Source organism: Camelus ferus, chromosome 10 (assembly GCF_009834535.1).
Source record: "Camelus ferus isolate YT-003-E chromosome 10, BCGSAC_Cfer_1.0, whole genome shotgun sequence".
NCBI classification, from domain to species: Eukaryota; Metazoa; Chordata; class Mammalia; order Artiodactyla; family Camelidae; genus Camelus; species Camelus ferus.
Window position 1 is genome coordinate 45,389,064 of NC_045705.1, and position 17,786 is coordinate 45,406,849.

The 17,786-nt window shown below is 50.1% G+C and overlaps 1 protein-coding gene across 6 annotated transcripts in view; it reads left to right on the plus strand.

Moving 5' to 3' along the window:
* Positions 1 to 17,786, plus strand: part of PTPN5 (protein tyrosine phosphatase non-receptor type 5) — a 59,999-nt gene that overhangs the window by 19,385 nt on the left and 22,828 nt on the right. For 5 of the 6 annotated variants that reach the window (XM_032488883.1, XM_014568051.2, XM_032488884.1 and 2 more), the window contains exon 2: positions 3,528 to 3,604. Coding sequence is in view for 5 of the 6 variants with exons in the window: in XM_014568051.2 (XP_014423537.1) it covers positions 3,580 to 3,604 (25 nt within the window). In the remaining variant the exon portion in view is untranslated. Of the gene's footprint in view, positions 1 to 3,470; positions 3,605 to 17,786 lie in introns of all 6 variants that reach the window. The other variant, XM_032488880.1, reaches the window with a different exon arrangement.

Consider the following 17,786-nt stretch of genomic DNA (forward strand, 5'->3'; position numbering starts at 1 on the left):
TTCCCTGGAAGACTGGCAGCTGTGGAGGGAAGGGCCTGGCTTGTTTGTCATTGTGTTCCTGGGAGAACTCTGCTGCTTGCTCACAGGAGGTGCTCAGCAAATGCTTGTTGAATGAGGGGTGGTGGTTTGGAAAAGTTCTTTCCCACCCCCACCCCCAGACATTCTCCGTCAGTGAGGGAAGGACAGGCAGGGTGATCGCCAAGTCCCTTTATCTCTGGGTTTCTCTGGTTTTGAGAGCAGCAGTGGGGGGCCAGCCCAGCAAGTTGCTGCCGTGGTCACAGACCAGTTTTCTGGTCCTGTTGCCTGGCTGAGAGAGGTGGTGAAGGAGCGAGGAGGAGCCTGCAGTCATCTGCTACAAACAGGCTTTCTTCTCTTGGTGAAGAGGATGGAGGGCAGTGCCCAGAGACTGGTCTTCTCCAATCAGCCTGAACGGCCCATCTCTTCTCTTTGGAAATCTAATTAAAACCCTCCTCCGAACAGCCTAGACATGCAGACTTTGGCGAGGTTGCCTGGAGCCCTTCAACTCCAGGGCCGAGAGCAGGCTCTTGCTCCATTTTCCTCTACAGATGAGAGGTGCTACTCTTTCTGCTTTCCTGATTATGAAATTAGTCATTTTCCAGGAAGCTTATTTATAGAGTCTGCTGCACACATGCAGTGCTGAGCTATTCTGAACACGGCTTGGGGCCTGGGAGGCTTAAGGTGTGAAAGCAGCTGTGAGTCACACACGGGTCCCCTTCCAGAGGTATCTGGATACCGGGGTTACCTTTTTGCACCCAGCCAGGGGCCAGGCCTCTGGAGCCACCCTCCAGCGGGGACACTCTTGCAGATCAAGAAAGAAAACTCTCCGCATCAGGAGGTAGGGGATAGGTGGTCTCCATCCCAGTCCACGTGGCCACCCACTCGGTGTATCACCTGGGGCAAGTCAGACCTCTGTTCTGTGCCTCCATTTCTGCTAAATGAGGGGCCTTCCAGATGTGCGATTCTGTGCCTGCTCTGGGTAGCAGCTGTGGAGGAGGGTTCCGGAGACCTGCCACAAGGCAGCTCAGATAATGGCCGTGTTTGAGGTTCCTGATGTTTTTTTCAAGAAGGTCAGGGCAACATTCATTTATTCAACAAGTGTTTATTTATTTATTGAACACCTGCTATGAGCCAGGCACTGTGCGAAGCTTTGAAGGTACAATGGTAAATAAAACAGAAGTGGTGGTTCCTACCCTCATGCCACTTACACTCTAATGCTAATCAAAGGCATGAGTTAATATGAAACTTCAAATTCTGTCAAGAGCTATGAGTAAAAAGTACTAGGAAGTAGAGCTCAGGGGCTCTCCAGTCAGGGAGAAAAGCATGTGCAGAGGCACTGTGAAGGAAGGAACCCATCCGGTACAGCTCGGTACAGAGTGCAGAGGTTAAAGGGGAAAGGGGCATGAAATAAGGTTGGAGGGGTAAACAGGGATCAGACCATGCAAGATCTGATAAACCATGTCAAAGGATTTTTATCTTTGTTCTTAAAAAGTGCATTAAAGTCTTTTTTAAGGGAAGTTGTATGATAAATGCTGCGTTTTGAAAGAGCTGATTCTAGCTCAGGCCTGCCCCATCCAGTTGCACAGGTTATAAACTGCACAACCTATGAAGCCAAATGTATCAAAGCCATGTGGAGAATGTTTTGGAGGCCATCCTGAGTGGGAGCTGGAGACCAGCTAAAAGACTGCCGCAGTAATCTAGGCAAGAGATGCGGCCCTGGACCAAGATGTAGGTGGTGAAGAGGGAGAAAAGTGGAGAGACTCCGGAGACATTTAAAGGGCCTTGAAGATAGTAGCACTCTCTCTGCAGGAGAGCTGGGCTCTGGGATTTGGGATTCTCAGAGACCCTGCCAACTAGAGTGAGGGGAAAAAAGTGCAGTGCCGGCTGAGACAAGAAGATGTCAAAGTGAAAAGGGTCATCCTTAACCCAGCCTGTGTGCCCTTAACTGTATCAGATCTGCAGCTCAGCCTGAAATCAGCCTCAGGACCAGTCTGAGAGGTAGGAGTGCAGGGCTCATGGGCAGAGAGGCGGCTGACCTCTTGGACTTTTTGAAAGTAGTATGCTAGCAAGGCTATAATAAAGTTTCTTTTGGTTGCCAGTTTCGGAAATCAAATCCTGCTGGCTTAAGCTAAAATGTTGGAATTTATTGGAAGGATCCTGGGGCATCTCATGGCCTTGACAGACAGTGTTGCCCAATCAAGACTCAATGTGGGCAGGAATGAAGCCGCTCCGAGGCCCTGGGCAGCAGATGGTTTTGGACCTTCTCTCCAGGGCACTGTGGCTCTAGGCCTCCAGAATGCATCTGAAAAGTGCAGGGAGTTCAGGGTTTGCAGATACTAACTACATATATAAAATAGGTAAACAACAATGTCCTACTGTAGAGCACAGGGGACTATATTCAATACCTTGTAATATCCTATAATGAAAAAGAATATGAAAAGGTATATACATGTATATGTATAACTGAATCACTATGCTGTACACCAGAAACTAACACGACATTGTAACACAACATTGTTGACTATGCTTCAACCAAAAAAAAAAAAAAAAAAAAAAAATGCAGGGTAGAGGATCTGCTTGGCCCAGCCTGGTTGATGTGTCCAGCCATGGATCAGTCAGCTACTGCCAGGGGTCAGACATGAAGGGCAGGCAGAGCCACACACCTGCACAGCAGGCCATTCCCAAAGCCGGAAGCCCTGCATGCAGCACAGTTGCCCTCAGGATATGTCAAACTACAAACACTTTCTGGGCTCTGGCTAATCTCCAGCAACCTTCTCCCAGCTCACTGGGTAAAGGAGAAGAGCTAGACCCCAGCACAGTCCTGGAAGGTGACCTGAGGAGCTAGAAAGAGTTTTCTGATTTCAGAAAGAAATAGAACATTTAGAATATGCAACTGTATATACAGCTCCGTTTTCTAGCTCTTCCTGGAGACGAGGTTTGCATGCCACTTTTTATTACACAAGGCACAGGGAATGTGCAAAATGTGGGGAGGTGGACACAGACTGTCTGTTACCCAAATCCCTCTTGCTCACCCATGGTTCAAACCCACAGGAACTAGGAGGCAGAACTGCACAGCAGTGAGAGGGAGCCTGGAGTCCTAAACTGTAATTTCATGCCCAGCTCCAGCCTAATGAGCTGTGTGACCTTAGGCAGGTTACTGAACTTCTCTGAGCTGCTGGAATGATCCCTAACTCACGGAGTTTTGATGAAGACTCAGTGTGATAAAGTCTGTAAAGTGCTTTGTACATAGTAAGCCCTCCTTCCATGGTAGAGAAGGTGGTGATGCTGCTGCTGATTATTCCACCTGGAAGACATCTGTAGAATTCTGCTCTTGCCTGTGCGGCTTGACTCCTCCGTAGGTTGGTCTTTGCCTCAGTTCCCCCTAATGGGATGGAGTTATTTCAAGGAACACAGAGCAAGAAAGGAAGGCTTTTTTTTTTCTCTTTGCTTAGGGTTTTGTCTGGATCCCGGCTCAACAGCCTCATCTCACATTTTTCATCCTGCTGCAGGAGTGAGAGAGAGAACCACACTGCTGATGACTCCGAGGGAGGGGCCCTGGACATGTGCTGCAGCGAGAGGCTGCCAGGTGAGTCTTCCCAACACCCAGGTGCCTCCTGACCTCCGAATGGAGGGAGAGCCCCTGTTGGCACTGGGGCTGGAGGAGAGCCTGGGGAATCTGTGCATTTGAGAGGAGTGACTCAGCTCGTCCGTGGGTCTTCGTTTAAATGGGGATTTGTTTTTCTAATCCCTGTTGTCTTTCGGACCTGTTATCATTTGTAGCTGCTCTAGGCTCAGTTGGAGGGGAGAGCAGGCTGCTGAGGGTGTGCAGGAGGGTGGAGAAAAGGGTGAAGGGATGGGGAGTCTGGGCCTGATCGGGACATGACCACTGACCAATGGTGTGTTGGGCAGACTTCAAAAGGTAAGATTAGGAAATACAACCTGACTGTGGCATGAACCAAAAGTGGGATGGATGATGTGGAGAAATTTCTTGATAGTTATGAAGCCTCTGTCATGATCTGTGAATGTCAGATCATGCTGCTTGAGCCGGGTTGACTGTATTGTGGGGAGCGTGGTATCTGGACCACAGGCCATTGCAGTCACTGCAGAGACATCACCAAGGCAGACTGCCCATGGGGTGGCAACTCGTCCCAGTTGTAGGCCAAATACCCAACTCATGACGAGCAGCCTTGGGAGGAATGGAAGAAGGAGGGCAGGGACATTTTTTGTGTTTTTTAATTTTTATAAGTGTTATTGTTTTTTTTCTCCTTATAACAAATAATCATTGTAGAAATGTTAGAAAATAGAGACAAGTGAAAAAAAGAAAAGAAAAAACCCCCATGATCCTATGACACTGCATACATTTTCATATCTCTCCTTCCAGACCTTTTTGTTAAGGAAAAAACAACAGCTCTTGAATTCTAATTTTGAAGTCTCAAACATGTAGCTTGTGAGAAACCTCATGACTAGCGAAGAACCTGAGGGTCTAGTCTTCAGTGACACTCTTTTAGATAGACGTGGGAAACAACTAGATGTGACTCTAAGGCGATAACTCTAAAATAAACGGTTGTTTTAGTCACCCTGTGAGCCAGTGCCCCAGCGCCCCAGCTACTGATGAAGTGCCTCAAGCATCCCGGTGAGCATGGAGCCCTTTGATGCAATTCACACCTTATCCAGTAGGGGGTGCCCAAAATACTTCTGGCGGCCTGTTGAGATGGTCAAGGATGGATGCCATCGCATAGGAGTCTGCCGGGACCTGAAACGGCTGGCTTGAGGAAAAGAAGTCTCCACATCTCCAAAGGGATGTGAGAGCTGTCTGCAAACATCTGAAAGGCTGTCTTGTGAAGAGGAGAGCATGTTCATTCTGTGTGTGTCTTAGGAAGAGGGCATATATTTCATACACAGAAATTAAAGAGAGGACTGTTGGCCCATGGGATGCAGAACTTTCTGACTCTAAAAGTAGTCCAGTCATGGAACTTGATCACTCGGGGGGAAGAAAATGAGTGTTCCATCACTGGAGGCATTCAAGTATTGCCTGGATAGACATTGGAGAGGAAATTTCCACAATGGGTGGGAGGTCGCAATGACATCACAAGTCCCTTCCAACTATGAAACAGCTCTGTGATTCAGATATGAGTCATAGAATTCAGAGATGATTCTACAACCAGGGATGGCCCCACTGGCTAGAAAAACTCCACAGAAAAATAGGACATGATGTATAGGAGTTCAGAGAGTAACCTGGTGTGGAGAGAGCATGGGGTCTGGCCTTTGAGTCTGGCTGTTCTGCATATGGGCTGTGGGTTTATAGACAAGTCACTTAGCCTTGCTGGTCCACTAGTCCTTTATTTGCAAATGGAAACAACAACAATATGAACATTTACCCTCATAAGGATTAAATTAATGTAATCACACAAGCATTTATTCAGCAGATACTTAGAGAGCACCTACTATGTGTCAGGTACTATCCTGAGTGCTTGGGATATAGTGGTGAATGAAACATAGTCCCTGCCCTGCTTTGGGCTGTTTCTGGAAAACAGGGTGAAGCCACCGCAGAGAGACCACAGTAATACATATGATATGTTTAATTCCAACCCGCTCTCCCATTCTGCCCGAAAGCCAACAACCAACATAGAATGGGAGAAGAGTATTGGTCATCTCCACTGGACCGCACACGTTGTCTTCCTTGTGGGGCAGGCACTGTACTATGTGCTTTTACAGGTACGCAGGAGGGCAGGGCCACTCATTTCTGACACTGCCTACCAGGAGATAGCCTCAGATCCCGCAGGTAAAGGGCTCAATCCCACAAGCCCGCCCTCCACTTCAGACACCAGTCGCAAGCCCAGGTTGTGACTTGTGCCTCTGACTCACCACAGATTTGAGGTTCTGACAGTTGCCTTCAACTCAAGACGCCAATTGCAAGTCCATGCTATTACCTGTCCTTCTGACCAACTGGTTATCTAGCAGGGGTTCCCACAGCCCCCTCCTTGGGTTCAGTTAGTGTAGAACAACTCACAGAACTTGGAGAAACACTTTACTGATTACCAATTTATTATGAAAGGATATTAAAGGATATAGAGGAACATCCAGATGGAGGAGATGGCACAGGGCAAGGCATGGGGAGAAGGCACAGAGCTGCCATGCCGTCTCCCAGCACCTCTCTCCCCACCTGTCCACGTGTGCACCAGCCCGGAAGCTCTCCGGGGCCTGTCCTTTCGGATGTTTTTGGAGGCTTCATTACATAGGCGTGATTGACTAAATCGTTGTCATTGTTGAATGATTCAACCCCCGGCCTCTCTCCCCTCCCTGGAGGTCGGGCTTGGGACTGGAAAGTTCCAGTGTTCTGATCACATGGTTGGTTCTCCTGGCAACCAGCCCCCACCTTTGTGCGATCCCACAAGTCACCTTCCCTGAGGCATTTTTTCGGGAACTGAGGACAAGAGACCAAATATTATCCCACTGCTCTTATAGCTCAGGAAATTCCAAACGCTTTGGGAGTTGTGAGTTAGGAACTGTGGATGAAGACCAAATATATATAAGAAATACATATTTTAATTATCTGAATGACCAATTATGTATTTCTTTTAAGTCATAAGTCACAATATCACAACGTGTGTCTCACGTCGTCCTCTCTGCTACCCTCTCTGCTGGTCGGTATTATTTGCTGTCCTCATCTTATAGAAAAAAGGATCAAGGTCCAGGGAGGCTAGAGATTCTATGTAGGGTTACTTAGCTCATGTTTAGTAGAGTGAGGATTCGCTCCAGGGAGTTTCTTTCCAGAACCCATGCTCCTGGCCACTACCCTATTCCTCCTCCTTTGTCACCAGGGAGCCATCATCAACTCCTGGCACCCTGTGGAGGGAGGCAAGAACTAAGTCCTGTCCCCAGGGAGGAGTCGAGCAATGTCGCTGTGCCTGTCCCCATCTGTGTCCTTCTTCTGGGAAGTCTGGGAAGTTATGTGCCCCTCTAGGCTCCCACGATGCTGTCTTGGTGTTGAAATAACTATTTGCCTGTTTCCTCCATGAGAGGCAACTATGTCTTTATTCCATCCTCCGTGACCAACATTCATTGATTCATTTCTTCATTCACTTACTGACTATTCATTGACCACCTCCATGTGCTGGGCACTCTGTGAGCACTGGAGAGTCAACGATGAACCAACCTGAGAAAATTTCCCACCCTCACGAGGCAGTATTGTGTACTAGTTAAGAGCAGGCATTCTGGACCCAGGCTTGGCTCCACCATTTACCATTGGGGTGATCGTGGGCAAGCTATGTAACCCCTCTGTGCCTTCCATTTACAAGGTGGCAGGTGTAACATTCAGTACCATGTAGAGTTGTTGGGGGATTAAATGAACGACCGGAGCTCAGAACAGTGCCTGGAATGTAGCAAGTGATACATAGGTGTTTGCTATTAAGGCAAAGATAGAAAATAATTAAGTGAAATACATAGTACAGCAGATGGTGATAAGTGCTTTTAAGAAAATTAAAGCCGAGAAGGGAGGAGTGGGAAAGGACGGCGGGGGCGGGGTGGAAGGCGGTTGGCACTGAAAATAGGGTGGTCTTGGAGCCTGGTAAAGAATAGACTTCCACCCTGTTTGTGCAACCACTGACGTAAGCTGCAACTTGGACATAAAAGGAAATGGAGGTGTCTTGGCCCCCAGAATTGAGGCATTGGACTATTAGAATGAGCCCATGGGCACTGCAAGCAATTGCATAATGGTGGTGTAAAAATACAGCCCTCGAGTAATCTCTCCCCCTCCCAGCTGTCTTCCCCGCTGGGCAAGACTAAGAGGCGAGGCAGAGCGAGGGCCAACCATGCCTGGGTGACTCACTCATTCCCACACGCACTGCCAGGCGGAGGCGACATGGCCAACACTCTGGGCCGTGGTCACCCAGGCCGCGGTTACCCGGACCTGAGCCAGCGCCAAGCAGGTCATCCAGTCCTCCCAGATTGAGATTTCCTGGACGAAAACATCCTCAGGTATCGCCCACAGCTGTCCCAGAGATAGGCGCGCCCACGTGCACCCCCAGAGGCATTCCACGCAGGCGCTCACACGCTTGTGTTTGTTCTCGCTTGTCACAGCCTCCTGCTCATGTACACACGTGCACATACCCACATGCAGTCCCCAGGCACATGCCCTGTCTATGTCTCACCCAGCTATGGGTGGGGTGGGGGGCGGGCACACACCCACCCTCGAGCTCCCGCACCTTCCAGCCATCTTCTTCCTGCATACCCGCACCTCTTAGCTCCATGGCCCCATGGCCCACCCCTTTCCACGAGATATGCTTCTTAGAGCTAGGCACACCTGTTTGTTCTCTGTTCCCTCTGTAGGTCTCATTCCTTCCTGCAACCATGCCCCTTCTCACTCAGACAGACAAGCAGGCACACTCCTTCCCTCCCGTTCCTGGCCCTCCTTGCACAGAATTCCCAGGTCCACACACGTGCACACACAGGTTTTTCCTCTCCCATGTGCACTCGCTCTGTTTCACGTGCTCATCCTCTTTTGCATTTCCCCTCGCTTGTTCACTTCCTTGCTCATGTGTTTGCTCACAGTCACCCAAACACACTTACACATCCACACTCACACTCTGCCCCCTTCTGTGTGTAGGTGTTCACATTTGTGTAGGGCACCCTTGCTGACACTGGGGCCTCTGCTCCCTCCTGAATAGCACCATGCAAGCCTAGCCTGGAACCAGTGGCTTCCTCAGGGGCACAGAGCAGAGGAAGGAGGTGGATGAGGCAACAGTAGGTGCTGGTCATGGCACAGTGTCACCACGAGTTGCTCCCTGTGTCTCCAGCAGGCAGGTTCATGGGCTGGCCTGCTCCTAACATTTATAGGGACCAAGATCAGACTGCAAATGGGGCCCCTAGTGGTGTGCCACCCCCTGCTCGGTCCTGCACTTCCAGGGCCCTTGTGTGCATGCATGGGGCACGTTCATCTGCACATGTAAGCGTGCTCCACATGCCACCCCCATAGCTGACCCTTGGGCATCTCTCAGACCTAAAGATACCCAAGTGGAAGGTTATGTCCACACTCAGAAGGCTTTAGATTTTTATGCATTTATGCAGGCTTCAGATCATTTGGGCAGAGAGTTCTGGAGTCCCAGTAGCCAGAGCATGGCCTAGAAAGGAGGGCCTGGGCACAACGCCTGAGCCCTGTGGACCTCTCACCCCATGGGGAGTGGCATGGCCAGAGGAGAGGGAGCATAGGGCCCGGGTCTAAAGGCAGCACTGTTCTCGGGAACAAGGTGCCCCCACAGCCCTCCTACAGCCAGCAGTTGGTTGGAGCGATGGCAGTCACTGCCACCCTGAGAGTTAAGTGTGTCATGATTAGCTGGGCCCGGGCAAAGTTGTGAGTAGACACCGAGGGCCTAAGTAGGCCATTGCCCATTTGGTAGGAACAGCTGACTTCCTCACACCTTAAGTCCTAGGACCTTGAAGGCTACCCCCAGCCCAGCCCTGGGCTCTGTTTCATCAAGGGTATTAGATGGACCCTCCTCTGAGGAGGACATAGCAGGAGACCACTGCCCATCCTGGGTGACCTTTTATAAAGCAAAGGGGAGGCACGTATTGAGGAAATCTCCGTTATCCTAATCATGCAGTGACTACCCCTGGCCATCAGGAAGGTCAGGCCGTAGCTTTCCCAGCCATCCCATCATGACGTGGATAGGGTCTTGGCCAGAAGCCAACAAGGGCCAACTGAAAAGGCAGCCTGACCTGTTATCGATTTGACAAACTTTTATTTAGCATCCACTTTGTGCCCAGTGCTGGCCAGGCACTGGTGATACAGTGAAGGGTAAGGCAGGCCTTGTCCCTGCACAGGGTGCCATGGAAGGGTGCAAAAATAATGTCACCTTCTCCTGGAAGAAATGGCCCTTAAACTCTAACCTGAAGGGTGAATGGGGTTTTTGGTTCATGTCTTGAGGAACCGGCTATCAAAGCATTTTAAGGAACAGTTTAACCTCGGATTGGGCCTTGCCCCCCTAACCTGACAACTGTTGTTCTCACAGAGCCCCCTAATCTGGTGCCTGGTACTGGTTTAGACAGGCCTGGGAGCAGGTGCAGGAGCCCAGATGGACGAATGTAGAGACGACAGACCTGGATAAAGTATTTTTACTGAGATGGCACTTGTATCGTACCATCAGTGCTCAGCAGCTTAGGTGCTATTGACTTTTCTTTGTTTAATTGATAGCTCTGTTTTCATTCAAGAATTTTAATGCATTTAGAGGTTTATTGTTTATTGTGGCTGATGGCACAATGAATTATCTTTGAGTTGTCACAGTCCGCTTTTTTTCCAGTTAGCAGCATGTTTTTCTTTGTTGTTAATGGAGGTTACAGGGATTGAACCCAGGACCTCAAGCATACTAAGCATGCACTCTACTACTGAGCTATACCTTCCCCCCTAATTTGAGTTTTCAGAACAGAAATTAAAGAAAAACAAAGCACCATTTGGATGTGCTAAGAATTCGAATTTAGAGGGCAGTATGTAATGATATCATTGTATTGAGGAGAGAAGTACCAACCCAGGTACTCGCCGGTCAGCGACGGTAGAGGTTAACTATTCTCAGACACCAGGACGGATATGGAGGCAGGAGCCCATGTAGCTGGGTCTTGGGGTTCTAGGGGAAGACAGACCTGGGTTCCAGTCTCAGCTCTGCAGCTGACCAGCAGCATGACCTCAGGTAAATAGTCTGAGTGCTTTGAGCTCCAAATTCTTCACTCTAAAGTGAGGGTGGTAATATGATAAGATCTTCTCAGAGATTTTGTGAGAATTAAATGAGCTGATGCATATAAAATGTTGATTACACAGTGCTCGAAAAATGATAGCTAATAATGATGGTGACGGTTGTTCCACGATGTAGATGTGAGCAATAACAACAACAAAAAACCTTTGCATGTTCCCAGGGCCCAGGCATCAAGTCCCAGGCCAGTCCTTTAGAAATGGAGTGGATAGTACAGTTTTGCGAGTCTTTCACGACTCCCTACCGCAGGCCTGGGACCTCACAGAACCAGCAGACACATGTCGGAGTGTTGTCTACTTGCTGAGTCAGGTGGGAAGAGGGACCAGACTTGCTGCAGAAGCCAATCACCCGTTTTCCTTCACCAGCACAGAAACAGTTCTGATACTCTTGGGTTACCTGGATGTACGGTGAGTCTAGAAAGAGAGTCTTTGCAACAGGAAGAAAGAGGCCATCTGGTTCAGGCCCCTGCCTCCACACAGGCAGATGCTAAAGCCCTTTCAGATAAATGGACATGCTTTGTATAACTAAGATACGCGTAATGGATGCTGTCAGCTTTCCCCTTGGCCTGGCCCGGGGGCTAATCACCCCAGCTCTCAGGGACTTCTTTATACCTTAAAAAACAAAAACAAAAACAAAAGAAGCCTCTTCCTTCCTTTTAAGTTCATTTCTTCTTTTCAGGTCCCAGCATCGGCTTTGGTTATCTATTGCTGGCTAACTCTCCAAACTTAGTGACTTAAAACAACAACCATTTTATTTGTCTATGATTCGAAGGCTCGTGCAGGGCTTAGCTGGGTGGTTCTTCTGTTCCCTGTGGCATCAACTGAGGTCATTCACTCAGCTGCACTTACCTGGTTCTGGGCTAGAATAGAAGGTTCAAGAAAGCTTTTCTTACACATCTGGCACCTCGGTGTGAATACCAGGAGGCGGGGATCATTCAGGCACCTTGGAGGCTGTCTACCATACTGCTTAAGGGTTGAGTCCTTGAAATCCAAAGAGGCACATTCTCAGGATATTCCTATACAGTCATCCCTCGGCATTTACGGGGGGTTTGTTCCAGGACCTGCTGCAGATACTAAAATCCACCGACGCTCAAGTCCCTTATATAAAATGGCATAGTACAGTTGTGGAACCCTCAGATACAGAAGGTGCATTATATACAGAATGGTCTATGGGGGAAAAGAATCCACACACAAGGAGAGAAAAAATACCAGAAAATATATCTAGAAGAAACCAGTGCCTTTCTCAGTGTGGTAGGATTATGGATGTCTTGGGTCTCCTTTAGGCTTTGACAGGTTTTTTTCCACTCATATTTTCCAAAATCATTTTTATAAGATTGGCCACCCTGAAATATTCATTCATCCTTGCCAGGCAGGAGTGGTAGCTGGGAGGAGTGGGGGCCCTCCAGAGTGAGTCACCTCCCTCCAAGTTGGGTTGCTCAGTCTGGCAGGCCCAGAACCTGGAGCTGACCCGGCCCCAGGGATCTTCGTGGGGGCTGGTTGATCCTGCAGGGGCATCTGTGAAGACAGTCACCAAGGCATGGAATCCCCCTCCCCCATAGAAAGCCAATGAAATGACTCATGTCATGTCGTGTTGGTGAACAGGCTTAGAGAAGGGGAGCCTCAGGGGTCTTTGTTCTCGCTAAGTCCGTGAGCCTTTCCTCCTGCAGGGGTATTGACTCCGGCAGCCAGAGCGCCTGCCCTAGGGCACAAGGAGCAACTCCTCTCTCTACAACTCTCCTGTTCCAGGTTGCAGACAGAATGAAGGGTCCTCTGCTTTCATTTATTCTCTCCCCCTTGGACCTTGGCCCAACTTGCAACTTAGCAGTTTGGTTTTGTTTTTATTTCTTTAATTTTTTTTTATTTTTTAGTGGAGGTATTGGGGATTTAACCCATGACCTCGTGAAGGCTGAGCATGCACTCTACCACTGAGCTATTTCCCTTCCCGGGTTTTGTTTCTATTTGGAGGAGGAGGGGGAAATGATTGTAGGTTTTAAAGTGTTGTCAGTCATGCTCTGTGCATGGCCCTGTTATCTTGAGGGGTCCCCACAAAGTCCCTCTCTGGTTTCATTCATTTACTTATTCTCCTCTTTTGCCTCCCACTGCCATGTCCCTTCTCCCCATAGTTAATGTGTTCTAATGTGTTTCATGTGCATTTTGTTTGCTTGTTTCTGTGTGCTCTTACAGAATAGGTGGCAATATTTTGTGTGCAAATACATTTTTTAAGTGTGTGTCTATTATGTTAGATCTCATTCTTTTCACTCAGTGCTGTTTCTAAAAATCCTTCCATGGTGCCACATGTACTCTGATCCTTTGCTCCTAAGGGCTGCCTAGTGTTCCTCATTGTGTCCTGCAAATGGCCTACCAGCTCCCCCAGGTGATGGGTATGCAGGTGCCCAGCTCCCCCCACCTCCACCACAGACAACACTGGAGGAAATTTGGGTTTACATGCTTCCTAGGACTATGTGAGAATTTCTTTGAGCAGAATCAATCATTTCCAGACTTTTCTACTTGCCAGACTGGTTCCAACAGCGAATCTGGGAGAAACTGGAGCACAGAGAGCCAGGAGGAAATGGTGTGGGTGGAGGCTGGGGAGATATGCAGGGGCCAGAGTGTACTGGGCCCTTATTGATGGCCATGGCAAGGATTTTTATCTTTATCCTAAAAACAAGTGCAAGCCATTGAATGAATCTAAAGCAGGGGCTCAGATTTTTTTTTTTTTTTAAGCCAACAGTGAGTCTTTAGCCCTGGAGGAGCCCTTAAAGACCCCTGGGCACATTCTCTGAATTTACAGAAGGCCTCTGAGGCTCGCAGAGGCAGTGAGATGCCTGGGGTCACACAGCCCACTCATCACAGGGGCCTCTTGATGCTTTGCCAGAGTTGTAAATCTCCCCAGGTGCTGAGGGCGGCAGCCTCTGGAGGATTGGGATTGTCAGCACATCTGTCCCCAGAGGGGCTCGGGTTGTTCTTGCTCACCTCCTATCACCTGGGCTTTCCTAGACCAGGACCCACCGGGGAACCCCAAGCCAGAAGCCAGCCTTCTGCTGCCAGGGGGCCTGAGACCCTCCGATGCCCACAGGCAGCCCCTGTGAAATGTCCCATGCTGGCTTAATGAGTGAGAACCAGAGGGTTAAAGACATGCGTGCCAATCCTGGTTCTGCGGCTGACTCTCTGTTTCCTCATCTGTGAAATGGGAGGTGGAGCAAGAGGTTCTCCCAAGTCTGTCCCTCCCTCCTCACAAGTTTGTGCTCAAGTCTCAGGCCCTTGGGACCTCTGGTACCCTCCGCCCAGGGCCTCTCTGTCAGTTCTTTTAGTTCTCAGCGTGGGCTGGAGGGAGGAGGCACTGCACCCTCAGAGTTTCATTGACCCTTTTCACCCTTGTACTTCTGGGCCTCCGCTCCAGGGAGGCAGAAAGAACTGAGCCATTGTTTGCAGCAACAAAGCTGTTTGTAATTTCAGATAGAACCATTTTATTATATCCCATCTGAAGAGCACTTGAGTTGCCTTTTGTTTTGAAGGCTTGTTAGCATTTCAGATTTAATTAACTGATAGAGACTAAGGTGCCCCACTTCCGCCACCCCCAGCCCAAGCCCACTCCATCCACCGACCCCAGGTGCCAACCGGCAGCCTCAGAGCCGCTGCCCACCTTGGGGCAGGGAGCCCACTGTCTACCCCCGCCCCCCTGCTAGGGGCTCACCAGGCAGATGGAAGCAGGGTACTGCTGCCTGGCCCTCATGCTCCCCTCCCCTCCTCCCCCTCCTCTCTAAATTCTGCTGTTTACTGAGCGTTCACCGCATGCCAGGCGCCAGGCTAAGAACTGTGCATTTTTTACCCTATGATATCCTCAGACAGCAAGTGGATCTGTTGTCCAGAGGAGAGATGAGTCACTTCCCCAAGGTCACACAGGTAGTAAATGGCAAAGTCAGGCTTTAAACCTAAGTCTGTATGACTCTAAAGCTTTTGTTAGGAGCCCCTACAGGGAGCTTTCTCCTCAGAAACAAGCCACTTGTGGGGACAAGAGGAGCTGCAGTGCGGACTGGACAGGGCCAGGTCCTAGCGATGGTTCTTGTTACAGGCGTACCTCTTTGTAGCACTTAGCTTTACTGTACCTGGTAGGTATTGCGTTTTTTACAAATTGAAGGTTTGTGGCAACCCCCCATCAAGCAAGTCTATTGGCGCCATTTATCCAAAAGCATTATTTTTTTGTGCCTTAAGGGAGGCACTAGGGATTGAACCCAGGAACTCATGCACACCAGGCATGTACTCTACCCTTGAGCTATACCCCCCACAAGCATTATTTTTAAATTAAGGTACGTACATTGTTTATTATGACATAATGCTACTGCACACTTAATAGACTGCAGTGAGTATAAACCTAGCTTTTGTATGCACTGGGAAACCAAAAACTCATGACTCACTTCATTGCAATGTTCGTTTTATTGCGGTGGTCTGGAACCAAACCCTCAATATCTCCAAGGTACACCTGTTCTTGGAAATCTGCCTGCCAAGAACATCCACACGGGTCCCGTTCTTGCCTCTTGACGTGCCCCATTCCCTAGCACAGCCCACTTAGGGGTCTGCAGACAGCATTCAGCCTTCCTGCCCCACTGTCTCTTAGCGTCTCCCTCTTCAGACTAAACATCAGACACCCATGGTTCCCTGACCTCTTCCTATCGTCTTGGTCCCAATCCTGCTTTTCTCTGCCCCTCTCCGCTTGGGACCTCCCCCCACCCCCACCCCATGTCAGAGTATGAGAGACTGTGCCAAGGGGAGAAGGCCCGTCTCCCCTCTATTCTGGGATGGCCCCTGTCCCCTCTGTCCTGGAATGGGCTGAAGCTCTTCTCAGGCCGCCTTCCCCCGACGGGGAGGAGGAAGAAGCAGCCAAGGCCCAGCTTGGGGTGGCAGCGTGAAGTCCAGTTAATAGAGCAGATGCCGGACCCAGACTAACTGTGTCTGAGTCCTGGCTCTTCTGTCCATGAGCCACGGTGGCCTTGGGCTGGTCACTTAGCCTCTGGGGCCTCTGTTTTCCTATCCATAAGCAGAGGACAGTCCTTTTCTGTATCTCGTACAGCTCTTGTGGGGACCGAATGAGTCAGCGTTTATGAAGCAGTCACGGGCTGCCTGAACCGTGCCTTTTGCTGGACTTGCTAAGAGAAAGGACCCAACACAGCTCTGTGGCTGGGAGGGGGCCATACTTGCGTAGCCCAGACCTCAGACCCACAGGATTCCCCTTTGTGTTGGCCCAAGAACCAGGGCCTCTGGACTGAAGCAAATTGCTGAGGAGAGTTCTGGAGAGTTCTTCATCAGACAGAAGAGAGAATAGTGCAGCTGCCCACCCCCTTCTTCAGGGTCCAGCTTCTCACCTTGCTTGAGGTGAGTTCCCAGAACATCCACTTTAAACACAACACACAAATTAAAAGTCCCAAACAAATGATTTTGTGGCCAACCTCCTGGGCCTGAGGTGCAGGTCCCCTCCTGCTTCACTGGCCTGTCTGCAGAAGGGCAGGGTGATTGCTTCAATTCAGCATCCAGATTTCCTGAGCACCGGCTGTGTCTAATCTCTCTCACCCTCCCGTCTTTCACGTAGCCACCCAGTTCCTGGGAGGGGACACAGACTCCACCTACTGATGGGAGGCATGGGGAAGAATCTGTGAATACATTTGAAGACCACCACAGGGATTAAGTTACAGAGGAGTAAACAGCTAGCCCCAAGTTCATAAATGGTGAGCACCAATGTTCCAGGATCCTCCCAGGCCCAAATCAGTTTCCTTTTCCCAGGCCAGCCTGCCTGCCCAGGGAGTGCAGACGTGAAGAGATCCGGCCCTCAGCCAGCTTACCCTCCGGGAGGGATCAAGCACTCACTCACTGCCAGCCCAGGTCCCTGTCTGCCTGCTGCCTCCTTCTCTGTGGGTGCTGGCCTGATTGCTCACTGATCTGCAGGACTGCTGAGGTGGAGGGGCAGTGAGGAGCCAGTGCAGGTCCCCAGAACCCCACACCCACCATCAGTTTGCCTTTGGCCAGAGGGACAAGATTTTTTCACCAGGGCTGTTTCACCCCTACAGTCCTGCTGGTCAGCATTAGGATTGAGACATGAAACACCTGAGGGCACAGAGCAGGTGCTTGGTAAATGTTGGCCAAGTGAAAATATTATTTTGGGGGAATCTTCTTTCCCCATCACATCCCCTTTGACTCTGAGTTTACCTTCTACACAACCCCTAAAAGGTAGCAAAAGGACACCTCCTGTCTGCCCCCATGAGGACAGCTACCACAGCAGTGCCCATGCCCAGTGAGGCCAGCCACTCCCTCCCAGAGCCCAGGGCAGCGCTGAGACGTGTGACGATTGTGGTGACAGCAATGGCCGACTGGGCCTCTTCCTTCCAGACTCTTCACCCCTTGGCCCTTCTCGGTTTCCTTGGCAACACCTCCCTTGGTTCTGCATTCAGGGCCTACCCAAGCAAAAGTTCAAAATAGGCCTGGTAGGTGGCCCTCCCCATCCTCTTGTGGGTTTCCAGAACTTTCTATGGAATCCCAGGAAGATCATGTATTGTGGAGGCCTGGGTTCAAATCTCGGTTCTGCCATTCCTGACTCTATGACCCTGGGCAAGTCACTGAACCTCTCTGTGCCTCTTTGGCTTCCCAGGGGAGGTGTGGACAGTCATGTCAGCCCAGAGCCTGGCTGTGGGTGTAGAATAGCTCATGATGTGCCTGGCTCAGGGCTGGGGGAGAGGGAGCATAACAGGGCGAGTCTTCCCCGTTGGTTGACCCCTCCGCAGGTGGGCACTGTTACAGAACTGCCCAGGCGCCCCTCCATCCCTCCCACTCCCCTCCGTCCCCACAGTGAGGCAGGAGCAATGATCCTGTAAACAAGTGTCCTTATGTAATAGGGGGACTTCTAATGGTGCGGTGGAGCCCCACTCCATCTCCCACAGAGATGTGGCCAGGCTTGTGGGCACACGACGGGATGGGAGTGTTGGAGATTTCTTAAAGACGACGTGGCGTGGAGAGCAGATCACGTGAGTCAGTCTCATCTGGT